This window comes from Aristolochia californica, unplaced genomic scaffold, assembly GCF_029961685.1.
Source record: "Aristolochia californica isolate CCGP_79_NKW_82.1479 unplaced genomic scaffold, dmAriCali1.0.hap1 SCAF_10, whole genome shotgun sequence".
In the NCBI taxonomy this organism is placed as follows: domain Eukaryota; kingdom Viridiplantae; phylum Streptophyta; class Magnoliopsida; order Piperales; family Aristolochiaceae; genus Aristolochia; species Aristolochia californica.
The window spans coordinates 34,369,518-34,385,902 of NW_027181771.1; the positions used below are offsets into that span (position 1 = coordinate 34,369,518).

The 16,385-nt window shown below is 41.2% G+C and overlaps 4 protein-coding genes across 4 annotated transcripts; 3 read left to right on the forward strand and 1 right to left on the reverse strand.

Moving 5' to 3' along the window:
* Positions 1 to 3,704: 3,704 nt before the first annotated feature.
* LOC137942756 (NDR1/HIN1-like protein 26) lies at positions 3,705 to 4,525 on the forward strand. The gene has a single exon (XM_068788498.1). It carries the CDS (start codon positions 3,784 to 3,786, stop codon positions 4,459 to 4,461), a length of 678 nt encoding a protein of 225 aa, XP_068644599.1. The 5' UTR covers positions 3,705 to 3,783; the 3' UTR covers positions 4,462 to 4,525.
* A 609-nt stretch (positions 4,526 to 5,134) lies between these two features.
* On the forward strand, positions 5,135 to 5,765 carry LOC137943174 (protein NDR1-like). Its single transcript, XM_068788869.1, has one exon. It carries the CDS (start codon positions 5,135 to 5,137, stop codon positions 5,753 to 5,755), a length of 621 nt encoding a protein of 206 aa, XP_068644970.1. The 3' UTR covers positions 5,756 to 5,765.
* A 5,192-nt stretch (positions 5,766 to 10,957) lies between these two features.
* LOC137942666 (protein NDR1-like) lies at positions 10,958 to 11,978 on the forward strand. Its single transcript, XM_068788395.1, has one exon. The coding sequence runs from the start codon at positions 11,174 to 11,176 to the stop codon at positions 11,792 to 11,794; it is 621 nt and encodes a 206-aa protein (XP_068644496.1). The 5' UTR covers positions 10,958 to 11,173; the 3' UTR covers positions 11,795 to 11,978.
* Positions 11,979 to 12,171: 193 nt separating this feature from the next.
* LOC137942585 (ATP-dependent Clp protease proteolytic subunit 6, chloroplastic) lies at positions 12,172 to 15,598 on the reverse strand. Its single transcript, XM_068788287.1, has 10 exons — positions 15,432 to 15,598; positions 15,207 to 15,290; positions 15,047 to 15,090; positions 14,677 to 14,746; positions 14,090 to 14,285; positions 13,931 to 13,999; positions 13,241 to 13,381; positions 13,064 to 13,117; positions 12,853 to 12,945; positions 12,172 to 12,620 (listed from the first exon to the last, which is right to left on the reverse strand). The coding sequence occupies exons 2-10, from the start codon at positions 15,287 to 15,289 to the stop codon at positions 12,573 to 12,575; spliced, it is 798 nt and encodes a 265-aa protein (XP_068644388.1). The 5' UTR covers position 15,290; positions 15,432 to 15,598; the 3' UTR covers positions 12,172 to 12,572.
* Between the last annotated feature and the right edge of the window lie 787 nt (positions 15,599 to 16,385).

Here is a 16,385-nt window from a genome sequence, read left to right on the forward strand (position 1 = left end):
CTGCAGATTCAGATTCAGACACGACTCGTCTGTGGCATATGCTATTAGGGCATATGAGTGAGAGGGGAATGATAGTTTTGAGCAAAAAGGGTTTGTTTGGTGGTCAGAAAACAGGGAATTTAAACTTTTGTGAACATTGTGTTTTTGGGAAATAGAAGCGTCTTAAATTCAGTACGGCAATCCACAGAACCAAGGGTACAGTGGATTATATACATTCTGACTTGTGGGGTCCCTCTCATGTTCCTTTAGAGGGTGGTGCTCGGTATTTCATTACCTTCATTGATGACTACTCTAGGAAGGTTTGGCTTTATCCATTGAAGACTAAGGATAAAATGGTTGTTTCTTTGAAGCAGTTTAAGGCCATGATTGAGAATCAAACTGGAAAGAAAATCAGGAGGCTCAGGACTGATAATGGTTTGGAATTCTTTTTAGGGGAGTTCAATGATTTCTGCAAGAATGTGGGAATTGCTCGGCATCGCACTGTTAGGCACACTCCTTAGCAAAATGGTGTCGCAGAACGCATGAACAAGACACTTTTGGAGAGGGCTAGGTGTATGCTCTCTAATGCGAGTTTGGGGAAAGATTTTTGGGCTGAGGCAGTTTCTACAGTACGTTACTTGGTGAATCGATCTCCATCGACTGCTATTGAGTGTAAGACTCCTATTGAGGTATGGTCTGGATCTCTTGCTGATTATTCAGGTTTGAAAATTTTTGGTTGTCCAGCTTATGCTCATGCGAATGAGGGTAAATTAGAACCTCGTGCGAAGAAATGTATATTTCTGGGTTATGCATCTGGGGTGAAAGGCTATAGATTATGGTGTACTGATCCCAAGTCACCTAAGTTTATCATTAGTAGAGGTGTTACTTTGATGAAACTTATATGCTTCACCCCAGAAAGGAGTCTGTTGATGAAGGCAGAAATCGAGATATCAGTGAGCAGGTGGATTTTGAGTGTGATACTTCTGAGAGAGACAGAGAAAACACTCCAGTTCAATCTATTGAGGACAATGTGCAAGATTCTAGTGAGGTAGAAGATGCATCTCATGAGCAACAGTACAGTTTGGCTCGAGATCGAGAGAGGAGGCAGATAAGACCACCTCAAAAGTACGACTATGCAGACATGGTTACTTATGCATTGACTGTGGCAGGGACCGTTCAGGTTCTAGAGCCTTCTAACTACCGTGAAGTTGTCACGGGTAGTGATGCTGCTCATTTCAGTCTGTCAGCAAAGTTACCACCACAGACCGAGGAAGAGAAGGAGTACATGTCCCATGTTCCCTATGCGAGTGCAGTTGTTCTGAAGGGTACTACTAGTATTAGTTTGGTACTTGGGGGTTGCAGCAGATTGATGACCAAACCAGTTCCTACACTCAAGCTCAAGCACTGCTTGGACTTGATTGGTGTTCGCAGTATCTGAGGATGCCCTAAGGGGCAAGGTGGAGATGGTGATAGACAGTTTCATTTTTTCATAGAGGAGAAATTGAATTCAAGCCAAGGTGGAGATTTGTTGTTGGGTGTCTTGAATCTGATTACCCGTGACCCGATTAAGTCATTTCGGATCCACGTTATGACCCAACAAATGACTTAATCGGGAGCTCTCTGTTTTGGAATTTTTTGTCGATACATTTGGGGATTTCTTTCGGGAGATAGGGTTTCGTCGAGGTGGAGAAATCCATTTTCGTTTTGTATATGCTTGAAGCTGCAAAGCTCTTTCCTTTGCTCGTGATTTAGTGGAATCGTCGTCTCTACCTATGGAGTAGGCTGTTGCCGAACCACGTAAACTCTGTGCCTCTTTCTTGTGTGATTTATTTACTGTTTCCGCATATATTTGATTTTTCTCTTAGATATATACTTCGTAGTTGGATATTCTCAGATTTTATGCTCCGATTATTGTCTTTATTTCAACAATTCTTACAGAATCAAATAATATTTGACTGCATATACAGAACCAATGCAGAGGCACTGTGCTGAGAAACGGAGTGATTAATTGGACCAATGCACACAGCTGTGCTACGGTGTTGACGAAGAAGTCAGACCTCGGCAACGGTGAAGACAGCGCTTTCTCTCTACTTTTGACAGTCTCCAGGGTGAACTCAGCGATCATCTTGTTGTTATTAACTTAAGAATGAAAGCAGAATGATAAAAGACTTGAACTTCACTAAGATTCAGAAAATTTGATTTAAGGGTCCCTGTATGCAGCTGAAACCGCAATGAATCTCTCATCGCCTTTCTGGTTCGCTTTCGTCCTGTAAGGCCACGTTCGACTTAATAACAGGTCTGCAACGGAAGTTATTTTAAGAGCAGCTAATTAATGCGCGAGCTCCCCATTTGAGCCCCAGGTTCCAGAACTTGTATAAAAATCTCTATATAAGAATATAATAAAGAATAACAAAAAATCTCCTGTTATTTTAAATATAAATTATAATTTTAAAAAATCTCCTAATTTGGATCGATAAAACCAGTCCTTGCCACAAACTCCTGCAAATTTATTCCTCAACCCTAATCCTCACCCGCGGGTGAGGAAGAAAACCCAAATTTAGGTTTTTTAGGGTGAGTTGGATTCCCTGCTTAATCTGACGTAATGTACACCTTATAAGGTATTGGTTAGAAATATATCTCATTCTTCATAAGTCATGAATGTGATTTTTTTAACGATCTGAATTTCTAAATTCAAGTGCTTAAATGGTGGATGTTTAGCACTTAATTGGCTAGGTTTGTTGAAATTTCATGCTCGGCCCGGTCCTGTGGTTAAGTACGCTAGTCTTCCGCTCCTAATAGACCGGTCTTTTGGGATGTATTAGCTAGGTACTTCAACATTTGGTATCAGAGTTGGGCACGTCACGCCTTCGAATCCCGCCAGAGGCAAAGTGGGCCCTCCGCGGGAGGGTAGAGGAGGCGGGCGTGGAGGACGGGCCCGGAGCCTCGCGTGAGGGGGCGTGTTGAGATTTCACGCTCGGCCCGGTCCTGTGGTTAAGTACGCTAGTCTTCTGCTCCTAATAGGCCGGTCTTTTGGGATGTATTGGCTAGGTACTTCAACAAGGTTCAAGAATCCTTTAGAAAGTTGATTGGCTAGGTACTTCAACAAGGTTCAGGAATCCTTTAGAAGTTGAGCCTAAGGCTGTTCTTGATTTAATCAAATAAATTGGCAAGGTGCAGCTGATACTTCAATTTCAATTTCTGTTTTTCTGTTGTGCGTGACTTCTTGAGAAAAATTCTTCCGGTTTTATACAGTTCATACTGGTTTGATATTTGCCAGGCAATATTCTTCTTTATCTGTATTATTCCAAAGCTTATCTTGTCTACTCAACTTCCTGAAACTATCCGTACAAACGTCGTCCCTCCTCTTTGTTCTTCACTGTTTCTCTGTAACGAATCTTATGTACACTTCCGCAAGCTTCCACCCTACGCCGTCTTCTTCTTTTATCTTTCAAATTAAAAAGTACTAAAATGTCTTTCTGCTGCATTCTTCTTCTATAAGAAAACCTAAAAAACACTGAAGCGACAGGTTATTAATCTACCCTTTGCGTGAAACCAGAGTCCACCAGTTGCTCTTACGCAGCCTAAGCACTCCGGATTTGTTCTACATGGTTTTAATCTTGAGAAATTATAAGAATATAGCCTTCATGTTGCACATAACTGGAGATATGAAGGCTATATTCTTTCCTTTCTCCTTGGAAGAAGCCAGAATTCTTCTAACAGATACCTTAGCTTGCCCAACTGTCTTCCCTGATGAATAAATAAGGCGTTCTTATTTGCTTTTAACCATTTTGCACTCGCCGGAAGATGGCTTCACTGACTGATATACCGTTGGAAGCCTCTCGGGAGAGCAATGCTCAACCCATCAAACGCCACCGCACTGCAAGGTACTACGCTCACCGCGTCAAGGAGAGCCTCACCACCCGTGTCTCCAAAGTGATCTGCTCCATCTTTCTTACACTCCTCCTCATTGTCGGCATCATCTCATTCGTCCTCTGGCTCAGTCTCCGGCCACACCGCCCCCGCTTCCGCGTTGAGTCTTTCTCCTTCACGGCCCTCACCCAAGAAACTGGCTTTCAGAATGCCGAAATCACCTTCGATGTAACCGATAGGAATTCGAACCAAAACGTCGGGATCTACTACGACGGGATGGAAGGAACGGTCTACTACAAGGATAAAGCAATCGGCGCGACGCCGCTGCTGTTTCCTTTCTATCAGCCACCCAAAAACACGACGAAGGTTCATGGAGTGCTGAATGGCACGAGCGTGGCGGTGAACGATCAGCTCTGGACGCAATTCATGGCGGATCGGGCAGCCGGGAACGTGGGCTTCCGGTTGGAGCTGTCGATGGCGATTCGTTTTAAGATTTCTACATGGGACAGCAAGCGTCACCGGATGCATGCGAGCTGTGAACTCGGGGTAGGTGTTGATGGGCAAATTCTACCAGTCTTCAAGGATAAGAAATGCTCCATGTACTTCGATTGAAGATTCCATTTGTAAGCATGATTCCTCGATCGTAGATGTTCGATTGTTCTCCTTTTTTATTCATTGTTCCCTCTCCATTTCCTGTAATTGTTCGGTTTGTGAATAAAGTTTTGAGTTTTGAGAAGCGTCAGTGTAATTGATCTTCCGAATCCGGAGGATGGCTTGTGGTGGTCTTCTTAGGTCTTATATACGCTCCTCTTAAATCATTTGTGCAAATTTTTTTTCTGAACCAAATCCACGTTTTCAGATTAAGGTTTGGAATTGAATTATTTTTTACGAGAAGGAACTTTAGACTTTGGGATCGTTAAGTAGGAAAGTGAAACACCAGTGAGAGATGACTCACTTGAAATCAAAAGGCTCTCCACACTGATTTGCAGCAGCATTAACGCGTCCCAACATGTGCACCGAAACGACTCTCCACTGAAAGTTTTCTGAAGCTTTTCCTAAAGTCATCCTTGTTTCAACAGACGAAGTTATCCAACATGAATAGAAAACCCAAAAGCAAAAGACAGCCTAGAAGTAAAGCATCTATTCGCTTTGAAAAAGCTAGCTAGTCGCATTAACGCGGGGAGAAGGATTACAAAAAGACCAATTTTTCCATTGAATCATTTCTGACCTCCAATCTCTCCTGCAAATCACATATTAAGACCCAAATTGCTCGATCAATTCGATCATGGTTTCCTTCTTGGGAGCAATGTCAGAGTCTAGGCGGATTTACTTGTGGCTTGTTGAAGTTGTACTCCTCTTCGGCCTCATCGGTACCCTGTTATGGCTATCCCTGACTCCGAAGAAACCAACTTACACTCTGGTGGGTTTAGAGATTCTGGCGCTACGTAACCGGAATGCCACCCATGGTAGCAGCAAGAGTAGTGCCAACATCTCCCTCGAACTCGAAATCCGGAACCCAAACAAGAAAATCGGGATCTACTACGAAGCAACACACGTCACATTGTTTTACGGCGACCACGGTGTCGGACAGATCGTGATTGGCTCTTTCTACCAGCGTGGTAGGGAGATCAGAAGGGAGAAGCAGTCCGTGAAGGCAGAGAAACCGTTCTGGAGAGCGGTTTTCCGAGCTGTCTCGAACAGGACGACGGCGGATTTAAGGGTGGATGTGACGACGTTTGTCAAATACCTAACGTTGGGGTTGAAGAGTAAGCGTCAGAAGATGGAAGCAGATGGGTGGGTTCCAGTGGGATCGGACGGCATGATTTCAGGGAAGAGGAAGAGGATTAAACTGCATTATGGACCCAACAAGTGGAAATCACGTTATATCGTCGAGGATGGACATTAGATTTTTTTGCAGTGTTACTTTTTCGATCACAGTTCTTTATCTTTTCTCTTCTTAGCATTCGTGTCTCTCCTTTATTCAACAGTTAATTCCTGGTTCATACTCCTGACACTGAATTTTGTGATTCACTCCAACAACAATAGCAGGGGAAGAAACCAAAGAACCTTATGGAAGTGATATTTTTATGAAGTGGTCTAGGATCGATCGTCCCACGTTAATATAAAACTAAAAAGATCTTGCGCCTACCTGGGTCTGACTGAAACTCAAACCTGCCTGTAAAAACATATAGTGTGTATGGCAGTCGAATTTGCCTTTACTGTGTAACCTGTAAGTGGTTATAGGAATCGGTTGAATGCAATCTAGACATTCTGGACCATTCACTGCACAACAAGCAGAGTGACTAGTGTAGAATAAGAAGAATGGAGAATAATTTGACATACTTTACATTGATGAAGATTGAAGTATTTACAGAGTTAACAACAAAGACCTACCAATTACAACTCTTCAGCTATGTGTCGTAGTTGGATACATGATTATGGTTTTAGTTTGAGTCTATCTCAAACTTGTATTTCAATCAACCCTTATCCTATTATCTTTATCTCTATCATGCCCCCGCAAGATAGAGCTCCAAGATGAAAGTCCAATCATGGTCTTCAAGAAGATGAAACGTGTTTGTGGAAGCGTTTTGGTGAGAGCATCTGATAATTGTTCAGCAGAGGGGACATTAATAACCCAAAGAGCACCACTCTGAACTTGTTCTCAAATGAAATGATAACCAAAGCTACATGTTTCATGTGCGAGTGAAAGATTAGATTGGAGCACAAATTTATAGTACCAACATTGTCACAATAAAGCACTGGTTGTTGTGGAAGAAAAACACCAAGTTCAGTGAGAAGAGAGCATATCCAACGGATCTCAATTGCAGTGGTTGCATTAGATCAATATTCCGCCTCAATAGAGGATCGAGCCAGTCCATTGCTTCTTAGAACTGCAAGCAATAGGATTGAGACCTAGGTAAATAAGATAGACACATGTTGAAGTGATATCATCCTTGTTTCTTGCCCAGTCAACATCAGAGAATGCATGAAGAGACAAAGAAGATTGTCGATGTAGTACAATACCATGATGCAAAGTCCCACAAAGATAGTGCAACAATCGTTTGACAACATCCCAGTGGTCAGTAGTAGGGCAATGCATAAACTACGATAACTTATTCACCACATAAGCAATGTCAGGGCGAGTAAAGGATAAGTATTGTAGACTTCCAACAACAGTTCGATATTCAGATGCATCAGACAGTGTCGTGTCAGACTGAAGTGTAAGCGTGAATGATGTGGCAAGAGGCGTAGGTACAGGCTTTACATTTGTCATGCGTGTGCGAGCAAGTAGATCTGAAATATATTGGCGTTGGGATAGAAGTAATCCTTGAGAATGAGGAACAACTTGAAAGTCAAAGATCCAAGATCCTTGAGTGAAAATCTCTGAGCAAGAAGGTGGATGCACGTTGATATCCTCATCAATCTTCATAAATAAAAAAAATACGACAAATGATTCTTTGTTCTTCTTATTCTACATGGTGTCATAGCTCTTGATTGTCAATCCCCCTTTTTGTCACTGATGACCCGATCAGAGCTCTCTCCTGCCCGTCACCACAGAGTCTGCCAACAACGAACCTACCTCTATTCCCGTTCATCGCACGGGATGTCCTCATCGAGCGAATTACACGCCCCAGGAAGAATTGTGTCTGTATGTCCTCATCGAGCGAATTACATGCCCCAGGAAGAATTGTGTCTGTGAAAGAGACCTTTGTCCTGCGCCCCCCCCCCCCCCCCCCCCCCCCCCCCCCCCCCCCCTCTTCCAACGGAGCCTCTGAAAGTATTATCCCTCATTCCTCTCCTCTATGTCGTTGCCAAAGTTGCACCACCAAGGGCCGTTGCTGCTCTCGATACCTGGTACTTCTCTCCCTCTTCGCCCTCCCGTTTCCTGCCCATTGACCTTCGATTTAATCAGAATCTCTTATTAAAGAGAAGGTCGAGAAGACCTCTCTACACATGTGATTCTTGCACATGAAAGAGAAAAAAAGTGAATCTTGCACGTGAGAAAAAAAAAAGCACCCAACCCTCAACTCTACTTGGACAGTCTTCCAACTCGTCAACAAGAACTTACTTTTTCCTTGTAATCCAAGTTTGTGCTCATGGGTGATGGTCAACCCTCATCCCGGATCTACTTCGGACACTACAAGTGCTGTCGTGCACAAGGACACACTATTCCACAATGTCCTGTTTTTTTGTTAATAGATATATCCACAATTGTCAACATCGCCAGCTCCTCACCCAAATCAATTGCAACCGCCACGTCTTTAGTCAGATGTATCCACAATTGTCACTACCAACCATAATCATATCTTTCAACTGCCACCTCTTTTACTGATTCCACTTGGCTTCTGGATAGAGTCACATCGCACCATGTTACATTTGACTTGAGTAATCTCTTTGATCACACTCCTTATGACGACACTGATGACATTGTGATTGGTGATGATACGACTCTCCCTATTATACATACCGGTTCCAAATCTCTCTCTACACCCTCTCACACTTTTTCCCTAAATAATATTATTTGTCTTCCTACAATGCAAAAGAATCTAATTTTTATCTGTCAATTTAATCATATTTTCATTGAATTTTTACCTATTTATTTTCTTGAGAAGGATCTTCACACGAGGGCAACACTTTTGTAGGGTCAAACTAAGAATGGTGTGTATGAGTGGCCATCATCCTTAGCCCGATTTTCAACGTTAATAACCTTTTCTGGTGTCAATACCACTTCGTTTGCATGACACAATTGCTTAGGTCATCCGTCCTCTTCAATTCTAAGGGACATTGTCTCTACTTTTCAATTACATTTATCACATTCTCAGAATTTTACTTTCAATTGCAACTCCTGTCAATGCAATAAGAGTAAAAAATTATCATTCTTTCGCTTCTCACTTCTCTCTTCTCTCTTCTTTCCCTTTTGACATTATTTTTTCGGATGTTTAGACCTCTCCTATTTATTCTATTGATGGTTTCAAATATTATGTTATTTTTTGTCAATCACTTTATAAAATATATCTAGTTTTATCCTCTCAAACAAAAATCACATATGTTTGATACATTTGTCTGGTTTAAATCTCTTGTAGAAAACTTCTTTGGTAAACAGATTAAAACACTCTATTTTGATCATGGTGGGGAATATAAAGTAATATCCTCTTTTTTGGCTACCAATGACCTTTCTCATCTCATATCTCCTCTACATACACCTTGACATAGTGAGTATTCCAAACGACGACATCATCACATTGTCGAAACAGGTTAATTTTTTTTTTCTCATACCTCCATACATTTATTTTACCGGTCATATTCTTTCTCCACTGTTGTCTATCCCATCAACCAGTCTACCTACTGCCACACTTAATCTTCTTTCACCATCTGCCAAACACTTTGGCACTCCTCCTAACTACTTTAAACTCTAAAGTTTTGGTTGTCACTGTCATCTATGATTCAGGTTCATACTATTCTCACACACTCACTCCACGTTCCTCTCTTTGTGTCTTTCTTGGGTACTTTACTACTCAAAGTGCATATCTATTATCTTGAACCCACTGTCTTTTGTCTTTATGTGTCACGTCATGTTAAATTCGTTAAGTCTATCTTCCCCTTCACTACACTTCAGTCTTACCTTGACCGTCTTTCCTTTGACACACTCTCCCACTAGTTTTTCTATGTGCCCTTACTTTTGGCCACTGGCACATGAACCACTGCTTCCATCCTTGGGCGCTCTGCAAGCTCAATTCAAGACCTCGCACCTAACCCCATGCAAACACCAAACACCGAACACCACTCCACCACCTCACCCCACTCACTCACCTCCCTCATTGGCTGGCCCACACCTATCATCCCTACCTGCATCCTCCCCTCCCCATGTTATTGTCACCAAATTTAAGAATAATATTAACAAACAAATCCAAAAATTAAACCTTACAACCCAACTTCCTACATCTACCGACCGCAAACCAACAACTGTGACTCAAGCTCTTACCAATCCCAAATGGCGTCAGACTATGTCTGATGAGTATGATACCCTTGTTCGGAATGAGACTTGAGAACTAGTTCCCTCAGATCCCTCGCAGAATAGGGTTTATTGCAAATGATTTTTTGTACTAAATATCACTTTGATGACTCTATTGACATGTACAAGGCTCACTTAGTTGCCAAAGGTTTTCACCGGCGCCATGGAGTTGGTTATCATAAAACCTTTAGTCTCGTTGTCAAGTTTACCACTATTCGTGTTGTTCTTAGCCTTACAATTAGTCAATAATACTTTTCTCAAGGGACCCTATCTGAGGATGTTTTTATAGCAAAATCATGGGGCTTCATTAATCCTGATTAACCTTTATCCTATCCTTATCTCTATCAACTAGTTCAGGTGAGGCCTTTTTGCTAGGTTTTAACCACTTGTGATGGTCTACGCTGCTCATTCATTGACACTATCTCTGCGATCATCACCATGCTCACTCCGCACCAATGTAATCTACTCTTTGTTCTGCTCAGCTGCTCCGATCACCATCCATTATGTATGTCCTCTTTCCGAATGCTTAATGAAGTCGTTCTTTTCCCTTTCCAACATGTTATTATTCTTTTCTTTATATCGTACTTGATGTTTTTTTATACAGATTAATGAGAGACTTGCTACTGAAGAAGTGCTTAAATACTATAAGGGAGAAGAAACCCTGTCACGTCCTTGTTTTCTTTACCATGAGTCTGCCTCTCTTGCGGACTCTTATCGGTCAACATTGGAAGCTCATCTGAACTTCTTACAAGTGGCTGAAGGATAATGATCTTTGGCGATGGCGAGAGAGCTCTTTTTTAAGTATTCTCGGTGCCCTTTCAGTGAATCTCATGTATTTCTGCAAGGGCCCTTCAGCTCACCTTTTCTATTAGGCGACTCTCCCCCTCTAATGGGTGCGAATCCTGCTTGGGACTTGAATTGATCCGACTCAGATTATAGAGTCTGAAGGCAGGTCAGGTGTGTATCAAAGGCAAAATAAAGCCACAATCGTTTCCGCTTACTAATGCTGATCCACAATCGTTCTTCAATGTCGTTGTCTGTCCCCGTGCAGAGGAAGAAGAAGGCCGATTTCGCCCTTGACAAAATACGCTTGAGGGTAGAATCGTGATTCTAATCACATCGTACATTTCTTCTTCAAGTCTGCGACGAGTGACGACTAGTCATATCGACTTTTCTCCGGAGCCATGGCTTGTGACCGCTTTTCCTTCACCGTATCTCTATAGAAGGCCTTCCATCGACGCCTGCGGCCCTGGACCAGAGCACCGGGTTCTGTAACTTTTAGCTCCAGAAGCGATTTCCCCGTGTCGGACGATGTCCCAATGCTGGGGCTGCTGCCGCTGGTGCATTGCCTTCCTTTTCACTGTGGGCCTCACTGCCCTCTTTCTCTGGCTATCTTTCCGTCCATCCAAACCAAGCCTCTCCATCGAGAAGTTCTACGTCCCAGCGCTCAACCAAACTGCGTCTGGAAATTTCACTGTTCCTCCTAAGAACGCCACCATCGCCTTCTCCATCCGCCTCAAGAACCGAAACAAAGATAAGGGAGTTCGCTACGGAGACCTCAATGTCACCCTTCTCTACTTGAGTTCCAACCAGACGGAAATCGCCGCCGGCAACCTCACTGTATCCGGCTTCTATCAGGGCTTCGGCAAGAAGAAGCTTATAGTGGAGAGTGTGCAGGCCAACGGGACGCAGATCTGGAAACCGATCTTTGAACAAGTCTCCAACGCTGGAAGGGCCAAGTTCAAGGTGATTGTGGCGACGAGGGTGAGGTATAAGATCCTCGCCTGGAAGACGAAGCATAAGAGATTGAAGCTCGCCGGAGATGTCCAAGTCGACGAGCAAGGGCAAAAGGCATCTGCGCGTCTTACTTTTCCGGCGCCGGCCGCTGCTTTACTTTCCATTGTTCTGAATCTTCTCATTTGGGGGTGGTAGCTCGAAAGTGGGGAATCGTCTGGAATTTCTTTTGAAATGTAATTTCCATTTTTTTTGTTCAGATTTCATATTAAAACCAGACCTGGACTTTTGTAAAGTCGTCGGCCTGTGTAAGGATTTTGTGATTGCTGTTAAAATACCGCTACTGGAGGGTATGAAATCCGAATCTGCTTCCTGTTCTTTCTGAACGATTAGTTGAATGATGTCGTTTTTTACTAAGATTTCTGAGACGAATATGGTGCCAGATGTCGAAAAAGCTTCTCTCGCCGAATAGAATGCAGAAAATACACCTCTAACAGTAGGTAAAATGCCACTACTACGTTGTAGGAGGAAGAGAGAGAAATCGATCAAGACATCCAAATATGAACCAGCACAACTTTATAGGCAAATAGTAAGGCTTTGCAGTTTGCACCTTAAACACGCTACAACAGTGTTCTTTCACAAAATTGAATAAGAGATGAACCAGGACTATGAGCTTTTGCAAAACTTGCCACGCTAAATCTTCTGCAAACAGGTATCTCACTTTCTTACAACTGATTCCATGAAACAAATGCACCCAAGAGCAGTTAGACCTGGAAACAATACCCTGATTTGCAGATTAGAATGCTTAGAGACATTAAGAGTACACACATCCATGTCCACCACTCTTCTAGATCCCGCTGTATGCGTAGAACGCTCAGTATAGTAGATACTGTAAGGTCTCACCCCCTGCATGGATGCCTACCTTTTGTACCATGAAGCGACGCTAGGTTCTTGAGCTTTGATGCAACCAATAGAATTAATAAAGTGTTTCCAATAACCCATCGATGAGCCCAAACTCCAGAGACTGAACAACAAAGCAGAATCATAGATTATACGCATTATAAAATAGTAGCAGGATGTTCCTTATAACAAAGACAAGTCAATAAGGAGAAGGAATATGATACCTCAGAGATAAAACCAAAAAGAGAAAACTAAGAATATGAAACCTCGGTACTATTACTCCCTGAGCTCTCTTTATGATTTCTGGCTCTCACTGCTTTTGAAAATGAAAAAAATAAAAAAAATGAATATGATACCTCAGCAGCTGAGAAGAAGCGATCCCTTTCAGTGTACTGTTGCACTTTATCAAGAGGCTGCCCAGTAAAAGCGGCATACATTCTGTCGATTTTCTGTTTCAGGAAATAATTCAAACAGCAAATTATGAGGACTTTGCTTTTGCTTTAGATTCCTAGGAAGAACAATGATAATTGTTAATCATATCTGCAAGCATCTAGGGAAGCTAGTTACATGACGAGCTTGAACAGCTTCATTTACTTGGCGCCTCACATCCTCAACATGACCCTATAAAAACAGAATTAAAGTAACATGCATCAGGTGACTATTTCTCACAAGATGAATTGTACAATTAGAAATAATAAAAAATTTCATAAAAAAATTAGGAATTCATATGAGTTCTAAACATACCCCACAACCACTCTGAGGTTGATGTATCATGATCCGGGCATTTGGCATTGCATAGCGCATTCCCTTTTCTCCTGCAGCTAGAAGAAGTGCCCCCTGACTTGCAGCTAAACCAAAACATACTGTTCCCACTTTTGGCTTTATCTAAACAAAGCAGAAGCAATTAGTGTAAACTTCATCAGTTAGAATAACAAGAGGACTAAGGAATCGGACATACAACTCTGTTAATCTTTCATTTATAAATTTCTTAAGCAATTGTGTACCTTACCTAAATTGTTTCTAAATCATCCATCAAGTTCTATGAATCTAAATAAATAACTTCAAATCATGTATTCGTCTTTTCTCTTATTCTTTTTTTCCTCACATTGTCCAATAGAAGCTGTGTATTCACCATTATGTCACAATAATTTTTAATCTTTTCTCAAGATTTTTTTTAAAATAACAAGGTGTCGAGTTGAACTTCCATACAATAATTTCATACTCAGAATTTTCTTCATCCATAAGAGCATTTCATGCTTTTTTTTACCAGAGGCATATTAACAAAAAAGATTATTTACCACTACTTCACAGATTTTTAGACAACTTTACCATGGCCTCTAGAAAATACAGAGAGAATATGCAATTTGCACCATCTCATCCTAGATCCAAGTCATATGGAAACAAAAAGGGTTCCTTGAACTTTGAGCACCTTACCCAAGACATGCAATCATAAATTGCCAATACAGAATACGTGCTGCCACCAGGACAATTTATGTACACCTGGTCAAACATATCATATCACATTAGTCACAGAATTGGACTTGAATGTTCAGCCTTATATATTTCAAGAACAATAAAATAAGAACATGCCAGAATATCTGCTTCCTCATCAAGAGCTGCAAGTGTCAAAAGCTGTGATATAACTCGTTGTGCAACTTGAGAGTTAACAGGTTGTCCTATGAAGATTATACGATTGCGAAAAAGTAGAGATGAAAGATCTAAAGGTCCAGCAGGAGTCATCACAGCAGGCATTATTGGTGGATTCCCTTTCTTTGCTTCTATAACTCCACTGTAGAAGGAAACAATTTGAGACTATCAGAAAGAATGACAGTTTATTGGCATGAGATTTCATCAATCTGCTGCAAATGCAGAAATTTCAATAAGAGTCAAACTCTTCTAGAATAATCTCATAAAAAACTCAAAAGCATAAAGAGGAGAGAGCAAAGTACAAGTGTAAATGATGTAAAAAAGTTTAGAGAAACAAAAAAGAAAAACTGTATTAAACTTCCCATATGCGTCTAGTACTTCAAAGTGTCTAATTCAACTGTTCTCAATGATAAATAGTAAATAGTGAAAATCCTAGCAAATTATCAAAACAAGGAATGTAAAGAATCGTTGTAAAAACAGTGCTTGTGAAATTAAATGCGTACTCAGTAAGACAATAAGCAATGTTCACTCACCTGAATTCATTACGAGGCAAAATCTGAGGTTCAAGCTTTAAAGACTGCTCATGGCTTTTACTAGACGACCCTGCTAAAAGTTAATCATCTTCAAGCATAAGTAATACATAATATTGGTATTAGTCAATTGGTCTCACTCGTATACAATTGATAGAAGTGCGGCTAAGAATGCGTTGCTGACCAGGAACAGTATATAGAATTTCTTTGACTAGAGCATACACAGAAGCAATGCAAAAGGGTAGAATTTTCCCAACCGAGTGTTAAAGTATGAGATAACATTAGACTGCTCTACCCAATATCTAAGGAAGCTAAAACGAGATAAAAAAAAAAAATTATATGTAAGATAAGAAAAAAGAAATGAAGAACTTGCCAGAGTAATTAGGCGAAGTAGAAAGCACTGATTTTACCAGTGTCCTGAAGAAAAAAAATACAAATAAAAGAAACAAACTCATTATCCTTGTCAAGATAATTTCCAGAAGATCCAAGTAAAGACAGTGGAGAATGATGAGTCAATTCGAAACGAGTAATACCTGCCAGAAGTAAAAGATGTAGAATTCCGGTTGGAAGACCTCGTATTTAAATTAATAGTCGAAATGGCCATGAAAGACGCCATCCTACCGAGAAGATTATAAAAAAAAAAAAAAAAAAGTTTAAAACAGATAATATTCTTCAAGTAAGCATAAATGGAGTAAAAAGAAAGAAAAAGAACTACAAAAGAGTGCTAAGTAACACATATGGGAAAAAGAAGAGATTACCCGCGTCTACTGGATTCGAATCGAGCGTCCGAAGGAAGAGATTAGGTCTCTCCCTCAAAAGCAGAAACTCAAAACCAGACGAGCACCAAGCGGAAGGGTTTTCTCGAGAGGAAGCTCCACTCGACGAATCTGGATGGAGTGTATGGAATTCCCGAATGGGCAGGTCCGTAATCTTCAAATGAAAAATACAAACCTCATTTGGTTACATCACCTGCGGCCTAACTCCCAAGCATCAAACCCTCCATTTAGGGGCCCTCTCCCCTCAATGAGAGAAAAGGAAGCTTTCCTTTTTTTTAAAAAAAAAAAAAAAAACTTATTTATACTTTAATTTAAAATTATATAAATATTAGAAAATTAAAGATTTTAATTTCATTTGTCTCTCTTTCCTTCTCTCTACTCAAGATATGTCGACTTGAATTAAGAGGTAGGTGTCCTAAAGCCCTCTTGTTGGTGAGAAAACATAAGGCAATATGACTTTAAGTCTCTTGATAACAAGAGGCAAAGCAAAGAATCAGTCTTGTAGTGCCCCCACCCCCATCTTTAATAGATGGAAGCGGAAGAGGGGAGGTTCCCTGCCCTTTGGTGAACAAAACCGAAGGTCCTGTTCAAGCCTCACCCTCTTAGTAACAATAGGGGAAGAGACTTGTGAGATGGACTCTTCCTTTACTTCTCTCTTATTCCAACCCTCTTAATCTCTCATTTTCAACTCTTCCTTTAGAAAAAGATAAGGACCTTTACTATCAATAAACATCTACATCTCCGGTCTCTCTTCCCTTCTCTCTACATAAATGAGCCAACCGAAAAAGTAAGAGCAAGAGGATTGGGTTCTTCCCTCTTGCATGGGGTGGCAGATGCTTCCTGTTGTCTCCGTTGGAGTCAAGCACAGGCAACTAGTCCTCACTCTCATGTCAATATTGTCTCTTCTATTTGAAATAGATGGGAAAGGAAAGAGAA

Coding starts and splice junctions, on each gene's coding strand:
- LOC137942756 (XM_068788498.1), top strand. CDS start 3,784: ATGGCTTCACTGACTGATATACCGTTGGAAGCCTCTCGGGAGAGCAAT.
- LOC137943174 (XM_068788869.1), top strand. CDS start 5,135: ATGGTTTCCTTCTTGGGAGCAATGTCAGAGTCTAGGCGGATTTACTTG.
- LOC137942666 (XM_068788395.1), top strand. CDS start 11,174: ATGTCCCAATGCTGGGGCTGCTGCCGCTGGTGCATTGCCTTCCTTTTC.
- LOC137942585 (XM_068788287.1), bottom strand. CDS start 15,289: ATGGCGTCTTTCATGGCCATTTCGACTATTAATTTAAATACGAGGTCT. Junction 14,747..15,046: donor TACTTCGCCTAATTACTCTG/GCAAGTTCTTCA, acceptor AACTTTTAGCAG/GGTCGTCTAGTAAAAGCCAT. Junction 13,118..13,240: donor AACCTCAGAGTGGTTGTGGG/GTATGTTTAGAA, acceptor CTGTTTTTATAG/GGTCATGTTGAGGATGTGAG.